This window comes from Orbicella faveolata, unplaced genomic scaffold, assembly GCF_042242905.1.
Source record: "Orbicella faveolata isolate gen_17 unplaced genomic scaffold, um_ofav_v1 contig_3, whole genome shotgun sequence".
NCBI lineage: Eukaryota > Metazoa > Cnidaria > Anthozoa > Scleractinia > Merulinidae > Orbicella > Orbicella faveolata.
The window spans coordinates 1,348,603-1,365,346 of record NW_028301558.1 but is presented as its reverse complement, the minus strand read 5'-3'; the positions used below and the strand labels follow the sequence as shown (position 1 = coordinate 1,365,346).

The 16,744-nt window shown below is 37.8% G+C and overlaps 1 protein-coding gene and 2 long non-coding RNA genes across 3 annotated transcripts in view; 1 reads left to right on the top strand and 2 right to left on the bottom strand.

Annotated features, from left to right (window-relative positions):
• Positions 1 to 4,972: 4,972 nt before the first annotated feature.
• On the bottom strand, positions 4,973 to 8,917 carry LOC149106030 (uncharacterized). The gene is made up of 2 exons (XR_016209588.1): positions 8,838 to 8,917; positions 4,973 to 5,215 (listed from the first exon to the last, which is right to left on the bottom strand). It is a non-coding gene; the product is annotated as an uncharacterized LOC149106030 (long non-coding RNA).
• Positions 5,145 to 16,744, top strand: part of LOC110048775 (uncharacterized) — a 63,713-nt gene continuing 52,113 nt past the window's right edge. The window contains exons 1-2 of the long non-coding RNA XR_016209586.1: positions 5,145 to 5,235; positions 8,226 to 10,172. This is a non-coding gene — a long non-coding RNA (uncharacterized LOC110048775). The remainder of the gene's footprint in view (positions 5,236 to 8,225; positions 10,173 to 16,744) is intronic.
• Positions 13,211 to 15,244, bottom strand: LOC149106029 (uncharacterized; the record flags this gene model as incomplete). Its single annotated transcript, XM_089298285.1, has 2 exons — positions 13,211 to 14,859; positions 15,130 to 15,244. Coding segments are annotated over 2 exons (291 nt in total), but the record flags the coding sequence as incomplete, so codon positions are not given.

The following is a 16,744-nucleotide window of genomic DNA, read 5'->3' as shown; positions in this document are numbered from 1 at the left end:
GACTTCCTCTAAGAAAAACTCTTCCACAAAAAGTCCGTCATCCAAGAAAGATACGTCCAAGAAGCCTGCAGTCAAGAGGCCATCAGACACAAAGTCACCAACAAAGCCGAAGGTAGCTGCGAAGAAACCTAGCACAAAGAAAGAAGTTAAAAAGCCGGCCGCAGTCAAGAAAGCTAAGGTGACCAAGAAGAAATAAACGAAAAGATATCTTCGCCCGGCGTCCAATAAACCAAACGGCTCTTTTAGGAGCCACAAATAAACAAAAGCAATGACCAACTTGAAAAAAACATATATTTCCTTCCATATATTTGACGGAATAATAAAGTAAAACTAGGTGCAACACACACACTCGCACACAGAAAAAAAAACAAACAATCGAAGATCAACGCCCGAAAGCTGACAGATCTCGAAAAAAAAAACCGAAACAAGAGAGATCTTGAGCGTTGTTTTATAAGTTTCTCTGATGCTTGACCAGAGATGAAGTGAAACACTCGAGCGCTTGCGGAGAACGTGAACTGAACCGTGCACTTCGGTCTAAAAAATCAAAAGAAAATAAAAACTGAAACCCGATAAGGTAGAAAAATGTCAAAGGTTCATCATCTTGTGAAAAATCACAAACGTTTCTGGCATAGGCTTTCTTCAGTGTGAAAACCATTTTATTTTATAAGTACTGAGATTTATCCACAGAGATGACAGAGATGAAAACATCGTTCTGTTTTTAGTCGCAGCCAATCAGCGACGCGAATGATGAAATTTCACTAGTGAAAAATCATAGTTCGCGACGTCTGATTGGACGAACAGTGTTTTTCACTAGTGAAAAGTGATCGTACGGCAAGCCACGTCATCCTTGGCGCGAAAACTGGCAAGCCGCCTTTTTATTTTCAAGATGTCGGAAAGGTTTGTGGACGTCGGTTCAGTTGACAATTTTATTGCAGAACAAGAAAACAAAGCCACATTACAAAAAACACAACGAGATGTAAAACTTTTGCAAACCTTTTTAGGAACCAGGAATGAACTTAGAAAAGTTGAAGAAATTCCAGCATTGGAGTTATTGTACTGCAACCAAGACGGCGTCCTCGTACGAAAAAGCCAATCCAGCGATTTCTCCATCTACTTCTGAATCACAGCAATCTACGGCTTTGTTCAGCGGGGCTGTCATTCAAGGGGGTAATTTTTCAATCAACATATACACAGTTAATCAGTCACCAAAGCTCACACTACAGGAATCTAGCCCACCAGAAGCGTTGCCACGATGGAAGAAACTCAGGCCTTTGGAGGACAGTGACGATGAGTAAAAACATCGCTATGATATGAATATGTTGTTATATATCACTAGCTTTAAAATTTCCCTTTTCCCTTTGCTGAAGTTTTGAAAAGAAAATGTTGAAGTTTTTACGCTTTCGAGTGTATAAAACTCATTTCATTGTCTAGAAATTTTGAAAAGATGTTGGATTTTTAAAGAGCGTATGAGTAAATAAAACTCATTTCATTGTCTTATCGCTGTTAATTGTTATTATTGTTTGAAAGAAATCTCAGCACTTATAAAATAAACAAATAACTTCATGGTTGGTTCGCTTGTACGATTTTTATTCACTTGTTGTGAAGAATCGCAAACGAACGAGCGAGTCTTCGAGCGAGTGAGTTTGCGATTCTTCACAACCCGCGAATAAAAATCGTACGCACCCACCAACCGTGAAGTAATCTATATATATGATACTTCGTGCGAGTGTTCATTGGAACGTAACAAACGGAAGCTTTAAGCGCGCGGAAACTGCCTGTTAAATTATGCGCGTGCGGAGAACATGACATTAAGTGCCACTGGCTTGTTGATTTTGGCGGGGAGTCTTATAATAGTCCACGATAAACGTTGATGGCACACGGAAAGTTTGCGTGAAAAACTGACCGGCAGCGAGTCTCTCTCGAAATAAAAACGTTCTTGACTGACTCTCAACCCGAGGAATGTTCTGGAAGAATTTTTTTAAAATCTTGGTTAATCTCAGCCTTAACGTTCTTATATAAAAAAAAGGTATAGTTGTCTCAGTCATCTCATTTGCCTACTGAAAGACTATTGCAACTTAAAATTGTTAACAGATTGGTCTTGAAAACACACCATAATTTAACTCTTATCTCGACGGCCTTGTTTGCAAGCGCTTAATTTGATCAACGCTCGACACCTAAAACCCAACACTTTACATACACAGAACTTTGATCGAAAAAAATGTCAGCTATCTTTGCAACTCTTAACTTCTGTTTTACATCACTAACGTAACGCAAATCAAAGCTCAACATAGAACTGTTTGTTGCTGTTGTTAAAAATGTATCGCATTTATTGCTGGTTGGGACTTTCGTTAGACTTGTTGGTTCCTAAGGAGCCGTTTTTTAAGGGGGAGCTTGTAGTCAGGCACTTCCTTAACCACCAAATCCGTAGAGAGTACTCCTTGGCGTTTGAGAGCGTAGACCACGTCCATGGCTGTCACTGTCTTTCGTTTGGCTCTTAACTTGCCACTCTTTGCACGATCAGAAACATTAAATCCTTATCCCAATCAATTCTCCTCGGGATACGGATTCGCCTTTGCAATATCTTCAATAAATTTACGTCATGAGATATTTGCATATCGTTCATATCCTCCCATTATTGATCTGAAATTTCAGATTTCAGATTTAGATTTTTAAGAAGAACCTCTTTTGTAAGATAACGGTAAAGGTAAACCTCGACAGTTTACATTCTCGTCCTGTGAAAAGCTTTTGATTAATTTTCTATGTAGGAAAATTACTTCTTCTATAAATTATTAGGCAAATATTGGACTAACCCCTAAAAAGGAGCTGCGTCGTTATTTTGTTCTACTTTATTTTACCTTTTTTGTTATTTTTAGTGTTGAAAAACTTCTCCCACGGTCCCTAGTCTTCAGCGAAGAAGAAGCAACAGCTCGTTTGTACTCTTTCCGAATCCAGGATGATGGTTGTTGATGTAACAACCCATTGTCAGTGTTTGCGACGCCACCCACAGTGATGCCATCGTTCCGGATTATTCTTATGTGATAGATCTCAGCTCCCTTGAGCAGAATGCACGCCGCCTAACTCAGGAACTGGGATAACGAATCAATGAAACACACACTTGGTTCTATTTTATTTATACTTATTCCCGGCTAGAACAGGGTCAATTGCATGCATCCTTAGTTATAAATTGTGAGGGGAGAATTTACCGATATTCGTAACCATAAAAAAGCCAACAGTTAGCAGTTAAGTGAAAGTCCAATAACCATGGTAGCCAGCTGTCCATCTGTATTATCGTGTAACACCTTGTAGTGAGAACTACCTGAAGTTGTAAGTAGTTAATATTTACGAGCAGAATAACTGACTGCCCATGATGGAATAGCCTAGAACAACAATGAGCTTATTGGCAGCCAGTAGGGGTTTAGGATTACTAAACGAAAAATTAGATCACTTGTTTAGAGTCTAGCATAAATACAGGTGTTTTGTAAATCGTTCTTCGGTTACGCCCCCGGTGGTGGGACGCCGGATACCACTATCCCGTATTGGTTAGGTCTTACGTTCTATGTACGTTATTGGGTTAAACTCTACTGTTGGACCCAAGTAACTGCGTATTCTCTGTCTTCCCGTTGGATTGTTTTGCTGTAATAGATCCCGAGACCTCTAGGAGTCTGACAAACTCCGTCGCTGCAAGCGCGTTTCCCTCTGGATTGTTGTAACAGGGTTAACCAAAAAGTTGTTAGGTGTATCACAAAATACAGAATTCTAACTCTGCAGAATCATTACTTTACTGATTGTAGAATTGTTGCTCATGACCTCATATCATCCTCCACTGCCATTAGACATTCTACACACAAATAAATGAATACTTATCCTTGCTAGTATTATAGAAATTTCGGGAGCTGCATTTTAATTTCTGCGATTCCCGTAAAAAAAATGTATAAGTATCAGTTTTCGTGAGTATCAATTTTCGCCTTTTTTCCCAAAAGGCGAAAATCACGAAATTTTGTACGTTCCAAAGTTAGTAACAATAAGGTGAACAGCTCATTCAGTCTGAAAGATTTAAACATTTACTTTTTAACTTAGAAAATATTTATATTTCCCACGTTGTAGTGGTTGGACGATGAACAGAAAAGAGAATTGAGTAGCATTAGAACGACTCAATTCGCTGTTATTTATACAGTATTGTAAAGAAAGACTTCAAAGATAAATACGGACATGGCGAAATGATTTGAACAAAATAGTTGATAAATAGAAAAAAAAGACATAACACAAGAATGGGGGTTCAGAAGTTATTACAACAAGAGTTACTCCATCTAAGGAGGAACCCCGCCGAACAGGGCTTAACTTTGTTGAGCGGACGAGACGCGGTGCTGTCCTAGTGGTATTACCGTAAACGTCCAATAGTAACGACCCCCCGAAAGCAACGTAAAAAAGTCGTTACCTCTAGTAAATCCCTAAAGTAGCGAGCCTAGCCCCACGCCAACTCCACCTTCCCGCCAAAAATAACGAGACCAAGGTTTAACACAACGTTATTTTAATTTTCCAATCAATAGTCAAGTGAACAGGAAAATGAAGTTTTCTTTGCATTAAAATTCAAAATTCTTTATGTCATTTTCAACAGGAACGTCGGTAATAACGGAAACGTTTCAGCTTAAAAAATATTGAAAAATCGGCTGATTCTCTTATGCGGTAGTCCGGTCAAAGCAGGAGTGCGCCCGAGAGTGTGTGAGTGCAAGGAGCTTAAGGAGGAGGAATAGAGATTCCTTGTTTCCGTGAAAAAAGTAAGGTGATTAAAGGGCTCAGAAAAGAACTCTGGGAGAAACTTGCACAACTTGTGCCTGCAACAGAAGACACGATGCAGACATGTAGAGGACAAGTCCTCTCTTTATGAAGGGAAAACCGGAATTCAAAAAAGTCGCTTAAATCAAGTTAAAACGATAAAATAACCACACCAAGAGCAAACAACATACGTACGGAATAAGGTAAGCCATTTTTATTGATAATTTTTACTTTTAACTACCTCCATGGATATCTTGTAGAAAATCCCATATAAACCCTTATAATTCGATGCCGTATTGTATGGCTTGTGTGGTTCATAGAGAGAGCTTGGGCTGCCTGTGGTGAGAGGTACGTGTCACGTGATAGCTTGTGCATGTGGCGAGGCCTCGCAATGTTGTTATTTTCCCCTCAGCTGTGTTCGCACTTTGGAGTGAAAGAACAGCTGGAGATGAAAGGAACCTTGTGAGTAGTTGAATTTTATGTCTAAGCTTTGCATTAGCTCAAATGCTTGATAACTTACAGCAGGTAGGATAAACGACGAGTTTACTTCGCTCGCGGTACTTTTAATTGCAAGCCTGAGATGTGTTCATCAGTTGTCTTACGATAAAAAGCATTCCCGGACCTCAAGTTGCATGTAAAACGCTGTGAAGTTTACTTGTTTTAAGTATGTATGGAACTTTGTCCAGTCTGTTTTGTGCTTCGAGCGTATGTTTTCCTCACTGTCGTCTCTCTTGTAAGCAAATTCGGGACAAATTCTTGTGTTCTCCGCTTTATTAGCTAGCGATATTCTTCGTAGCCATAGTTAAATGTGTTGCACAAACGTGTATAGTATTACTATATGTGTTTTTAAATGGCCTTTGGCGGATTGAGTGGCGTCGAACCCCCTAAACTGATTCTCAAACGTTAAAAACATGAACGGGTTTGAAATAGACCTTATCACGGTACTTGCAGCTAAATACAGGAATTGCACCGACCAGTGATTGGAAGTTAAGGTTACTGTAGACCTTCAAGGGCCTATATTGTTCAAAATAATTATTTGCACCAAATTCAAGACTTCTACTTTATCTGAATTTTGCGGAAAAAATTATTTTAAAAACTTAAAATGCGAACGAGTTATCTACAATAACGTAAATTTTTAAAACCAGTCAATGAACCGCAAACTGTTATCAGCCAATTAAAATGTGTCAACCTTTGAGTTGAGCAGGAACAATTTTTGCGGCAACTGATTTCATCCACAGAGTAGTATTTCGCTTCTTTTGGTCTTTTTATCCCGTACGTCTTGCAATTTCTCGCACAGAAATCTTTGCTTTTGTTGATTGTTTTTGTCTCTTAAGTGATAGACAAGGCAATTTTGCACGGTCTTCGTGTTCCTACATTTGAAGTGCAAATTGCACTGATCTTCAAGCGAATGTTTCGTCGATGCCCTGCTCTAGCTTCTTCTGGCACAGACGTTGATTGCCACGGACTTACCGACGAATTTTATCACTGATATCTGACAAAGCAGCTTCTCCAAACGCTCCTTTCCTCTGCTTCAAAGAGTGTTTTTCCATATTCTAGTAAAACAAACAGGCCGATGAAATACGCGTTTAGAATTTTTAAAAAATGTGAAAATATCCTCACTCGACTCGGTAGGCCTGTTCGAGGTCATTCCGCTAGGCCTATTCCTCTTTTTTCCCTTTTCCTTCTTTGCCATTTATCTGCTGATTCGGTTTATAAGCTGCTGAATGTTTCACAGCAGACTTCCGATGTAAGATATAAAGATATACTGTAGATGTAAACATTGCACGTTTATTCCTGGGAAGCATTACTGTATCCCGCCGGGGAGTTCAAAGCTGCTTTTCATTGGTTGGTGGCATGGCCACATTGACAACCGCTTCAGTGAGGTGCGAAAACTGTGAAAACTGTGAACTCTTTAGGCCGAAAACATAGGGTTTATTTTTGCGTGAATTACCTCTATTTAAATGAAATAATAGGGTATGTAGATTTATCGGATTTTAACGAAACTTGGCCAAAATCTTCGTCAGATATTAGCGCACCAAAGTTTGTGAGGCTTTTGTGAAAATTGAAATAGTTTTCCTGTGACGTTCCATTGAGTAACAGCAGTCAGAAAATTTCCTATTGTCCAACGTTAAAAGGGATTTCCTAAGCAACCAATAGAAATATCGAAAAAGCGTCACACATTTTGTTAGCCCATCAACTCCTGATTGATAATGTCCAGTCAGTTTGTCCGTGGTAACACAAAGGCTGGCAATTCAGTTTAGCCAGTACGGTCATTTTTGCTTCTACAGGCTTGTGCGTGCCTATCAAAACAAAAGTAGCAAAATATATTGTTATTTTCGGAATCTACAGTTTATTAGCTTAACAATGATATATAGTTTACCGCAGTTTTCTTTAAAGCAGTGTGTAAAGAAAGCATTTTCCGGCAGGCACCCCTGAAGGTCTACAGCAACCTTAAAAATAGCATTAGTCACGCTGTTGAGCTCAAGAGACCTGTAAATCATGTAGGCATTTGTGGACGAAAGTTATGTTAGCATTAAAAATGTTTCCTTTTTTCAAATCAAATAAACACAAGCTTTGATATTATCGCTGGAAGATCAGTTTTCGGGTCAAATCTACATCGGTAAAGGGGTAAATTTATGGCGTGGATTTGCTACCTACCATTTGTTATTCATCGTCGAAAATACACCACTGAAACAGCAATAACATTTGTTTTTGCTTCAGTATCGAGCAGTTTGCGTTTGTTAATTGACTCGCTGTGTAATATGTTCTATTAGCAAACGTTTTGCTCTTGGTGCAATTCCTTTCTGTAATGCAAGTCTTAAGGTCATTCCTCACATTTGCGTTGCGCATCACTGCGCATAATTTATGGCGTCATTAGTGCGCGCTTGGGCACGCGCATATTGAAAACATGACGGATTTGCCTTGATATTGAGCTCTGTCAGTCGAAAAATGGCTCTAGCTCACCAACGAGCATGGGCACCCCAATTTTTTTTTCCAGTCGTTGTAATCAACTAATCATAAGCTTTGCGTGAGAAAAGACTGATCTAAGTTCTATTGCTGAAAATTGAATAAATAAGAAAAATAGCAGATACACTGTGGTCTTTTCTATTTTGCAGTTGGTAACCACGTCAAGAAATTTGGTTCAAATTTTTAATCAAGGATTTAGCTTTCTGTCTGAATCAAACTTAAACGTTTATTTGTGTCCGACACAATGTATTGACTGTAGTTTAATGCGTGTTCTTATGAGTCCGGGCTTACAAAGATGTTACAATTACTGGGAATGCGTTCTTATAATAAGCATTAAGTAATGCAAAAATGGGGCATTTTCGATGCCTCACTGCTCCTTAATGAGCATGGGCACACCCCTTTTTTATTTCAAAATTGAAGTTATCATATGACAAATATTCAGTGGACAAAGTTTGAACAAAAATCTATTGTCACTTTTATTTCAGAGGAATTGCCTTAAATACAGGAATTGCACCGGCTCGATTGGCCGACTTCCAGTGGTGAAAAAAGAAAAAGCCGAATGCGATAATCTTTCTTCCTTCAGTCCAAAGCCTCTGATCTTCACTAGCGAAGTTATTTTGTCCACAGCTCCCGTTCTGAACCTGTGTTCAAGCGGCTGCTTTTCCTGCCTTTACGCTTTCAATAATTAAATACAGGAATTACACCAGAAAGAATACTCGACTTTGGTGTCGATTACATGACTTAATTACGAGATACCGCTGTTCAGAAGCCTCGCACATTCACCCAAAATAACAAGAGCAGGAAATACAGAGGTAAGACTAAGACTGGAATGTCCCTAATTTAATTTCGTTTTTAATTTAATGTGTGGATGATATTGTTCGGGCGGGACATATATAGTGGCGAAAAGCGTCTATGTAACACAAAACAGCCTTCCGAACACAACGAGTTTAATGACAACAGAGAGAGTCACTAGCAACACAAACAATGTCGACCTTTCATCTGGGATTACAACCTTGTAGCAAGCTGTAATAACCTGCGAAACATGACAAAGATTACCCTGCAAAGTGAAACTAGAAACAAATTATCTAACAACTTACCACATGATGAAAGGACGGCGTAAGGGAGAGAAATCACAACTTAAGTGTACTATACATGAGCGCTTCTCCACGTGCGATTGAAAAGTGAACAAGCTACTGAAGCATTATGGTCTTGCGTAATCTCTGTGGAAAATTCTGGAACCATGGAACGGACTTAACATTAACGACTTGTTGTAATTTATTACAAGACTTCAAAGTTATCTATATTGTGGTATCAAGATGAAAATGTTTAATTTAATTTCCGAAGTGCTTCATATTATACCATCTCACAAGGTCAGTGGGGATTCTAGGTGTTGTGGGTTTTCAATTTAAGCAAAACTATTTTCCAAGGAAAGTTTGAATCTAAAAACTGGATTCTGGAAGAGGATGGGGGTGGTGGGCAAAAGGTACATACAGAGGAAAGGGTATTGGCACAAAGCAAATGCTACACTGATTTATTACCTGCAACATCATGCCATGCCGGCTGCAAAGTAGAACTGATTCAATAACATGCCAACATTAAAAATATTTCACTGCAAGTGTATGATTATCTGGAACTAATAATTTTTTCAGTGACACTATATAAATGCAGCTGTGCATGTGGTATTGTAGGATCTAGCCCTAGAGTAAATTGAAATTAATGACTTGTAATCATAAAAAATATCAGTATATTATATAATAAATTTTCAAACTTTTAAGGAGCTCTGTCACGGATGGCACATCTTGAAAAGTTGAGTCTAGGATTTTCAAGTTTGTCAATTACAAACCTTCTTCAATCTGCCTCTTTCAAAGCCATAAGTCGAAGTTCCTAATAAAAGACATATAATACAAGAAGTGCTTCGAATATGTTCTATACTTTACCTAAAGTAAGAACAAATTATGGAATATTCAACATAAGATTTAAGGGCCCCAAAGTATGGAACTCAATTAGTGAAAATGAGCAAAACATTTGGAAATAGAACATTTTACACAGAGAGTCAATCAACGAAGGAAAACTGCTTGATACTGAGGTGAAAACAAATATTATTGCTATTTCAGTTGTGTATTTTTGATGATGAATAACAAATGGTAGGTAGCAAATCCACGCCATAAATTTACCCCTTTACCGATGTAGATTTGACCCGAAAACTGATCTTCCAGCGATAATATCAAAGCTTGTGTTTATTTGATTTGAAAAAAGGAAACATTTTTAATGCTAACATAACTTTCGTCCACAAATGCCTACATGATTTACAGGTCTCTTGAGCTCAACAGCGTGACTAATGCTAGTTTTAACTTCCAATCAGAGGTCGGTGCAATTCCTGTATTTAGCTGCAAGTTATTCAAGTATCACGGTTTTTGACGCCATCTTGACAGGTAGGCAAAACGGTGAGAAATTACAATGTTTGTATGGTTATCCGATGGCAAATAATGTTTTCCATAATTGAATTTGTGAATTAAAACCTTAAAATACTTGGTTTCAAGAAGATTGTATTCACCATTCTAATTAATTTATTCATTGAACCCCGATTCAACAATTTTCTCCTACCTCCCTTGCTAAGTACTGTTTTTGTCCAAGAGTGTTCAGTCGTCAGGAAGGTTCTTTGACGAGAGGGGACTAGAAAGGCGTGCATTTTTGCCTGATAAATCGAGAGATTGGGGTACGAGTTTGTTGAACACCTTGAAGATTGAAGTTGGCCATTTTGTTTTCATGTGATTTTCTTTCGTAAATATGTTGTTTTTGGCCTATCGGCTTTTGCTCACACCTAGATGAAAGCTAGTAGAGGTATTTATGACTGTGGTAATGTATCGTTCACAACAGCACGGTCGGCAAGGTCAAAGAATTGATACAAGACACCCGGGAAGATAAAGCCAGAAAGTGAGATCGTGATTAGCTTTTTTTCTTGGCAAGAGAACTTGATGGTTTCCACTCGCTTTCTCTCATTATGTAGTCTAAGGTAAGCTTAAATTCTTGCAAGGTTTTGGTTTCATCGTTTCTTTATTGTTTTATTTTGTACGGACACATTGAAATTCTGCCAGTGTTAGTATCGCAATCTCCAAATTTGTAAGCTTGCTTTTAAATACTTGGGGGGCAAAAAATTCGAACTGCCTTATCTTTTAGTTTTGTTGTCGTTCATACTACATTTCTTTTGTATTCCATGTAGTTCGACCAGAGTGAAAATTTCTTCACGGATGATAAGCAAGGCAACCTACATGTACAATTGAGTTAATACACAGTGCAATATTTTAGTGATGGATGAACAAATTAAGTTTAAGAGACTGTGTAGATCTATTTTTTGCGAGAACGATATGCTGTCCAATTGTGTCGAAAAGCCGGATGCATGGTGGCTGGTGATGTGGAGTTTTTTTTTTTTGTGCCCCTAGAAATGAGAGATTTAAACAAATTGACATCAAAACTTGAATTATGGAGAAGAGAATGCTTGTTGCTTGTCAACATAAGTATGTTCTGTAATCGTTGCAAAAATCTATTAGCAGAGACATATCTGCAATCCTTTTGAATATTACTGCATTGCTAGTGAGACTGGCACAAACAATTACCAAGATATACAGGAATAAGATACCGTGATTTTTGTTTCCAAGAAAAAAATTATTGTTATTTTACTTGCATGCACTATAATATGTAGTATCCTTATTATCATATTGCACCAAGCTGGGGGACTTCTTCCTACAGTTGACCAAAGGTGCACTTTTTTCAGGCTGGAGGTATTATAAGACTTAACAGGACAGGGATTTCAAACATCAATAATTTTGATTATTTATCCCAGAAATAAGATCTGGTGGGTCACATTACAGTACCGCTCAAAAGTAAGTTACCACCTCTCGTCTCGTTTCTCGCGAGACGAGAGTCTCGTCTCAGGAAACGAGAGTCTCGTCTCGCAACAACCACTGAAGCGTATATTTTGGAATAAATTACAAACCGTTAGCTTGTAAGAAAACGATTAATTTCTCGCAAAGCGGTGAAGTTTGCCCCGTGAGAGCATTTGGTTTTGTGGGCTCTTGTTTTACATGCCGCTTCAAGGGAGCCAACTTTAACTTACAAGCGAAAAACTTAAATGAAAGTGATGAAAAACGAAGGTCAAAGACGTTCGCCAAAACTGTAGTTCGATGGTCGCTTTAATCATTTCATTGCAGCATGTTGACTTTACGTAAGTATGAACAACAGCTCTTACGTGAAAACTTGCTTCGCAAGACCCAATACTATCATCGCAAATGAAACAACTGAATGGAAACATTGTTTTTATTCTCAAATCAAGACGGTGGTGAAAGTGCTTGAGTAATCGATGAGTAAAGTGTCAATAGTTTCCCGATTATTATTAGTCCGTAACGCAGTGAATTTGTATAAGTGTGTGTGTCCTTTGAACTCGCTTTTGAATCGTAAAACCGTTGTTTTCATCAATAAAATTGAATGTAAACAATCGTAAAAAATTGAAGTATTAACCACTGCAAAGTGAACTTCGGTAAATCTGTACATGTTTCGTCTGACAGCGAGAAAGGAAGGATCTCTCATGGTTTCTGGTAAACCAGGCTAATAGGAAGGAAGGATCTCTCATGGCTTCTGGTAAACCAGGCTAATAGGACTCGACAAAAATCGTCTCGATATAATGGGTACTCGATATGCCATGAAGACGTGACTCGCTCAGAAAACAAGACACGTTTGGGAAACATTCGGAAAAACGAGACTCGTTTCGAATAACGAGTCTTTTTCCAAACGAGTCTCGTTTTGAAAGTCTCGTTGAAAACGAGACACATTAGGAAAACGAGACACGTTCGAAAAAGAAAAACGAGACTCGTTTGGAATAATGAGACTCGTTCGGAATAAGTTCGGAATAACGAGATTTAAAACGGGACTTGTTCGGCAGAGACTCGTTAAAACGAGACTCGTTAAGAAAACCAGACTCGTTCGGGAAACGAGACTTATTAGCAAAAATACTTCGTGAAACCATTTTCGTTTGTGAAGGGAGCCTAGTTAATTATTACGTTCATTGTCTTTTCATTAAATTAACAACCCGACTAATTGATTTTGCTTTTAATTTCAATGTTAATTGTAAATTTTAAATATTAAGCAAAACGTTTTAGTCGCAGTCTTACAAACGATATAAAGGCAACCAGAAACTGTGACTTTAAAAATTCTTAACCTTGAAGCCACTTCAGTTGTTATGGATGGTGTCAAAAGCCTTGATAATTTAACAAATGAAACGCGAAAAAATTTTATCTCCAAAAGGAAGTCTGAACATGGGGCGCGGAAGGGTTTATTTGAAATATGTGTCAGTTTCATATTTGGCAACGTTTTTTTTTTTATTTCATGAATAACTAAGAAATTGATTGGCCAAATATTAAGCTTGCTTTAAATTGTTGTACTAGAAACTACATCATGAAAGCTACATTGTGTAATACATAAGGTAAAGAAATAAAAGATGATTCTAAATCAACATTCTTATCCATGAGTTGTGCCTTTTTATGTCATTAAAAATCATTTGCATCCTTAAATTTTTTTTTCTCAACAGTAACTCAAATTTGGTAGCCCATAGGTTTCATAAAGGGCTTCTACCATTCTATCTACAAACTGCAACTTGCTCAGTATTGAATCACAGACCTAATTGGTAAATAATTAAATAAACGATCCGTGTTACTTTAATTAAATAAGAAAACGATATTAATTGTCAGAATAAAAACAAAAATTGCCAATCGAAGTTTTGAGGAGGAGATTAGCATAAACTTCCAAAAGGACTGAAGAAGCCATCAGGGATAAACGTTTACGGGCGCCTTCCACTTGAATGGTGGAAAGTTAAAAGGAAAAGCCTTTTCCACTAGATTTTTTCAACAAAAATAAATAAATAAATAAATAAATAAATAAATAAATGGAATGAACGACTGGTGACACTAGCAGAGTGTCCAATGAATAAATGACTCTCTTGTTGCAAAATGCAGAATCCAGGTTCTCACACGCTTGCCCGGTTCCTTGTTCATGAGAAATTAAATCTTGCTTTTCTTTTAATAGAAAATTGTCATCGGTTTTTCTAAACAGATGGATAACGTCTCTGAAAACCACTTCATTCTCGGCTAAAAATGATACAGGCGATTTAAAAAGCTTGCGCTTGAAAGTCTATTTTTTGTTTGCTAAAAAAAATACCACAATAAACCATTTTTTTAGTCACTAGTCACTACAATCTGCGACTAAATTCAGTAAGCAACTTTTTAGGCCAGACTTAAAATTGAACTTTAAAATCAACCACACCTCGAAATACAATACTCCAACCCTTTCCTGCATTCAATGTTGTACAAGCACAGAAGGAAAAAAAACGAATTTATCAAGGGAGAGTGGGTAAAATTTAAGGAAATCAAGGCTAAAATAATTCAGAAATATTGTTATCTCAACGGCAATGTGTGGGCTATTGTGTCGCAGATTGTAGGCAACTTTTTCGTTCAGACGATATTCTGTCAATATTATCCTAAGGAAAATACATGCATTATTGTATGTACAAACTGGAACACGATCTATCTATGTTATCCTAAGTAAAATACATCGAATTTACTGTGCTTTAAATAACATGTTAACGATGGAGTTGGAGATTCATCATTGAAAATACCCCATCAGTCATGCTGCGGACCTCTTTGGAACATGAGCTATAATTCAGAAGTGAGGGTAAAAGAGATATCATGCCCTTGAGTCGTGATTGTAGGATTTTGATCTATTTTGTTTGTCCCTTAAGATGTCCGTTTATATGATAATCGTTTTGTAGGCAGCATAAAAAGAAATCGCAAATTTTGTTCTGAACCTCAGAGTTCGCACGTTAATGAAAGGCGCAGTAATGAATTTAAAATCTGTTTAAAAATGACAAGTTTAAAACGGACAAAATATTTTTAAATCAGTTGTCAGTTTTGTGGTTTCCTTCCTTCTCTTTCTTTTTCTTCAGTCTTTTGGCTGTTGTTCTGTTCCGGTCCTTTCTTTTCCTTTTTTTCCTTTCTAAAGACGTGCCTGGCACGTCATTGTTATCATCGCTCTTCTTATCGTCTCCATCTTCTTTGGCATCAGTTTCTGCATCTGCAAGGATAATAACACCTTTGTTACTAACCTCCAACCAGCCCAGAGTAATCGTAAAATATCGTTCCCAAACACAAACACCCCCTATTTAATTTTTAACAGTATTAAGTTTACATAATGGCTGAAGGGGCACGAAAAATAAGGAAACAAATAATCTATAGAACAAAGAGAAAGATATTCAAGACAAAAGGAAAATCGTAGCCTCGTACCTTAAATGAACGTTTCGAGTTGATATTTTTTTCAACAGAAAACTAAATGAAAAGTTCTTACCTTCCAGGGTTTTTGACAGTGCACCTTCTTGGTAATTATAATTCCCCTTGAAGGAAACCTGTAAAAGAACATAGAAGGGAAGTATTCTACCCACAAGTGTCAAACAGTTATCCCGGACCCTTTAAACGTAGGATGGCTGTTTGACACATATGAGTAGAATACCCTCCTATCAATTTACCGAACTAAACGGCCAAGAAACAAAGAGATGTATTGTGGTTACGTTGATATTATAAGAACCTGCCCCGATTAATTGATTTGATATGAAAATTAATGCGCGGTTAAATTAAGTTTCTGTGTATCCTTACTACTCCTTACTTGAATATGGATGAAAGTTTGGAAGAATTCTAAGAATCTGGTCCCAAATGCCTCCGCTCACGAGGAGGCTGCTTTCAAGTGTTATGGCTCTATTAGAGAGTCTATCGAGCGAGGGTAAAATCTTAAGAACCTGTTCTCAAGTGTCTTTGTCCAAGTCTATCGACCGGGGGTAAGGTGCTTCATAAAGAAACTTGTCTCGAGCGATCCAGCAAAAATTACTTAATACTCGTTAATACCCCTCCCATGCCCACCAATGAGTTTTTGAATCTTAGATAGACTCTTAGGAGCCTGGTCCCAAGTGTTCTGGCTAGATTAGGAAGTCCATCTACCGGGGTACGTTCCTAAGAGCCTGGTCCCAAGTGCCCTGGCTCACGAAGAGCCTGGTCCCAAGTGTCCTGACTCGATTAGGAAGTCTATCGACCGAGCGTGAGTTGGCTAACAAAGAACCTGATCCTGAGTGACCACGCTTAAAATTAAGGACATCTTCACCGCAAGAAGTATGGATCTCGAAAACGTCCCATTTTCAAAAATGCTCCGAAACTTAAGCTGCACATCCAGGATAGTTATTGTAAATTTTCACAATTTTGAAGCGAAGTTAGAACTAAACAGTGTCTAGTACATTTCAAATACGTTTCTCGTTTCCATTTGTTGGTTCGAATATTAGATCAATCTACGTCGTTGTTCTTATTACACGGCATGATTAACCTCCACCTCACCCGGTTTATGACCAATCGGAAGGAAGAAATTTCAAGTTTTTAGATGGCTAAAACGCCGTGAATAAACAACCATATCAAATTTTATATTTCAAATCCCAATTTGAGATCTTGTATAGATTTGATCAAGCCAAAGAAATATAATACAATTTCCATCAATTAAATATGCATACGTTTGCACCAGTTTTTTCGGAGCAAAAGTTTTCAGAAACGCGAAACAAATATTATGGCTGTCTTGGGCTTTGAAATAACTTTCGAAAGAGATAGTTTTTGCATCAATCCGTTCGGTACTTTCCGAGAAATGACTTTCAAGCAGGTTAGAAATTTGAGTCTTGGCGCTTTGTGTTAATCATTCATACAGGGGAATGACGTAAGTTCTATTAATTGTTTAACTTTGGAGAAGCATGTATAATTTTCCTGCCTTGTGAGCGCTTTGAAAATATTTCCAATGCTAACAGTATGGTATACATGTAGTTTATCTTAACCCCCCAGATTTTCAATTTCGTATTTTCTATAGTAGTCGCGACCCGATGACACTTGGCCATTGCCTGCGCGATCTTTGACAGCGTGATGCGAAGCTTAACATA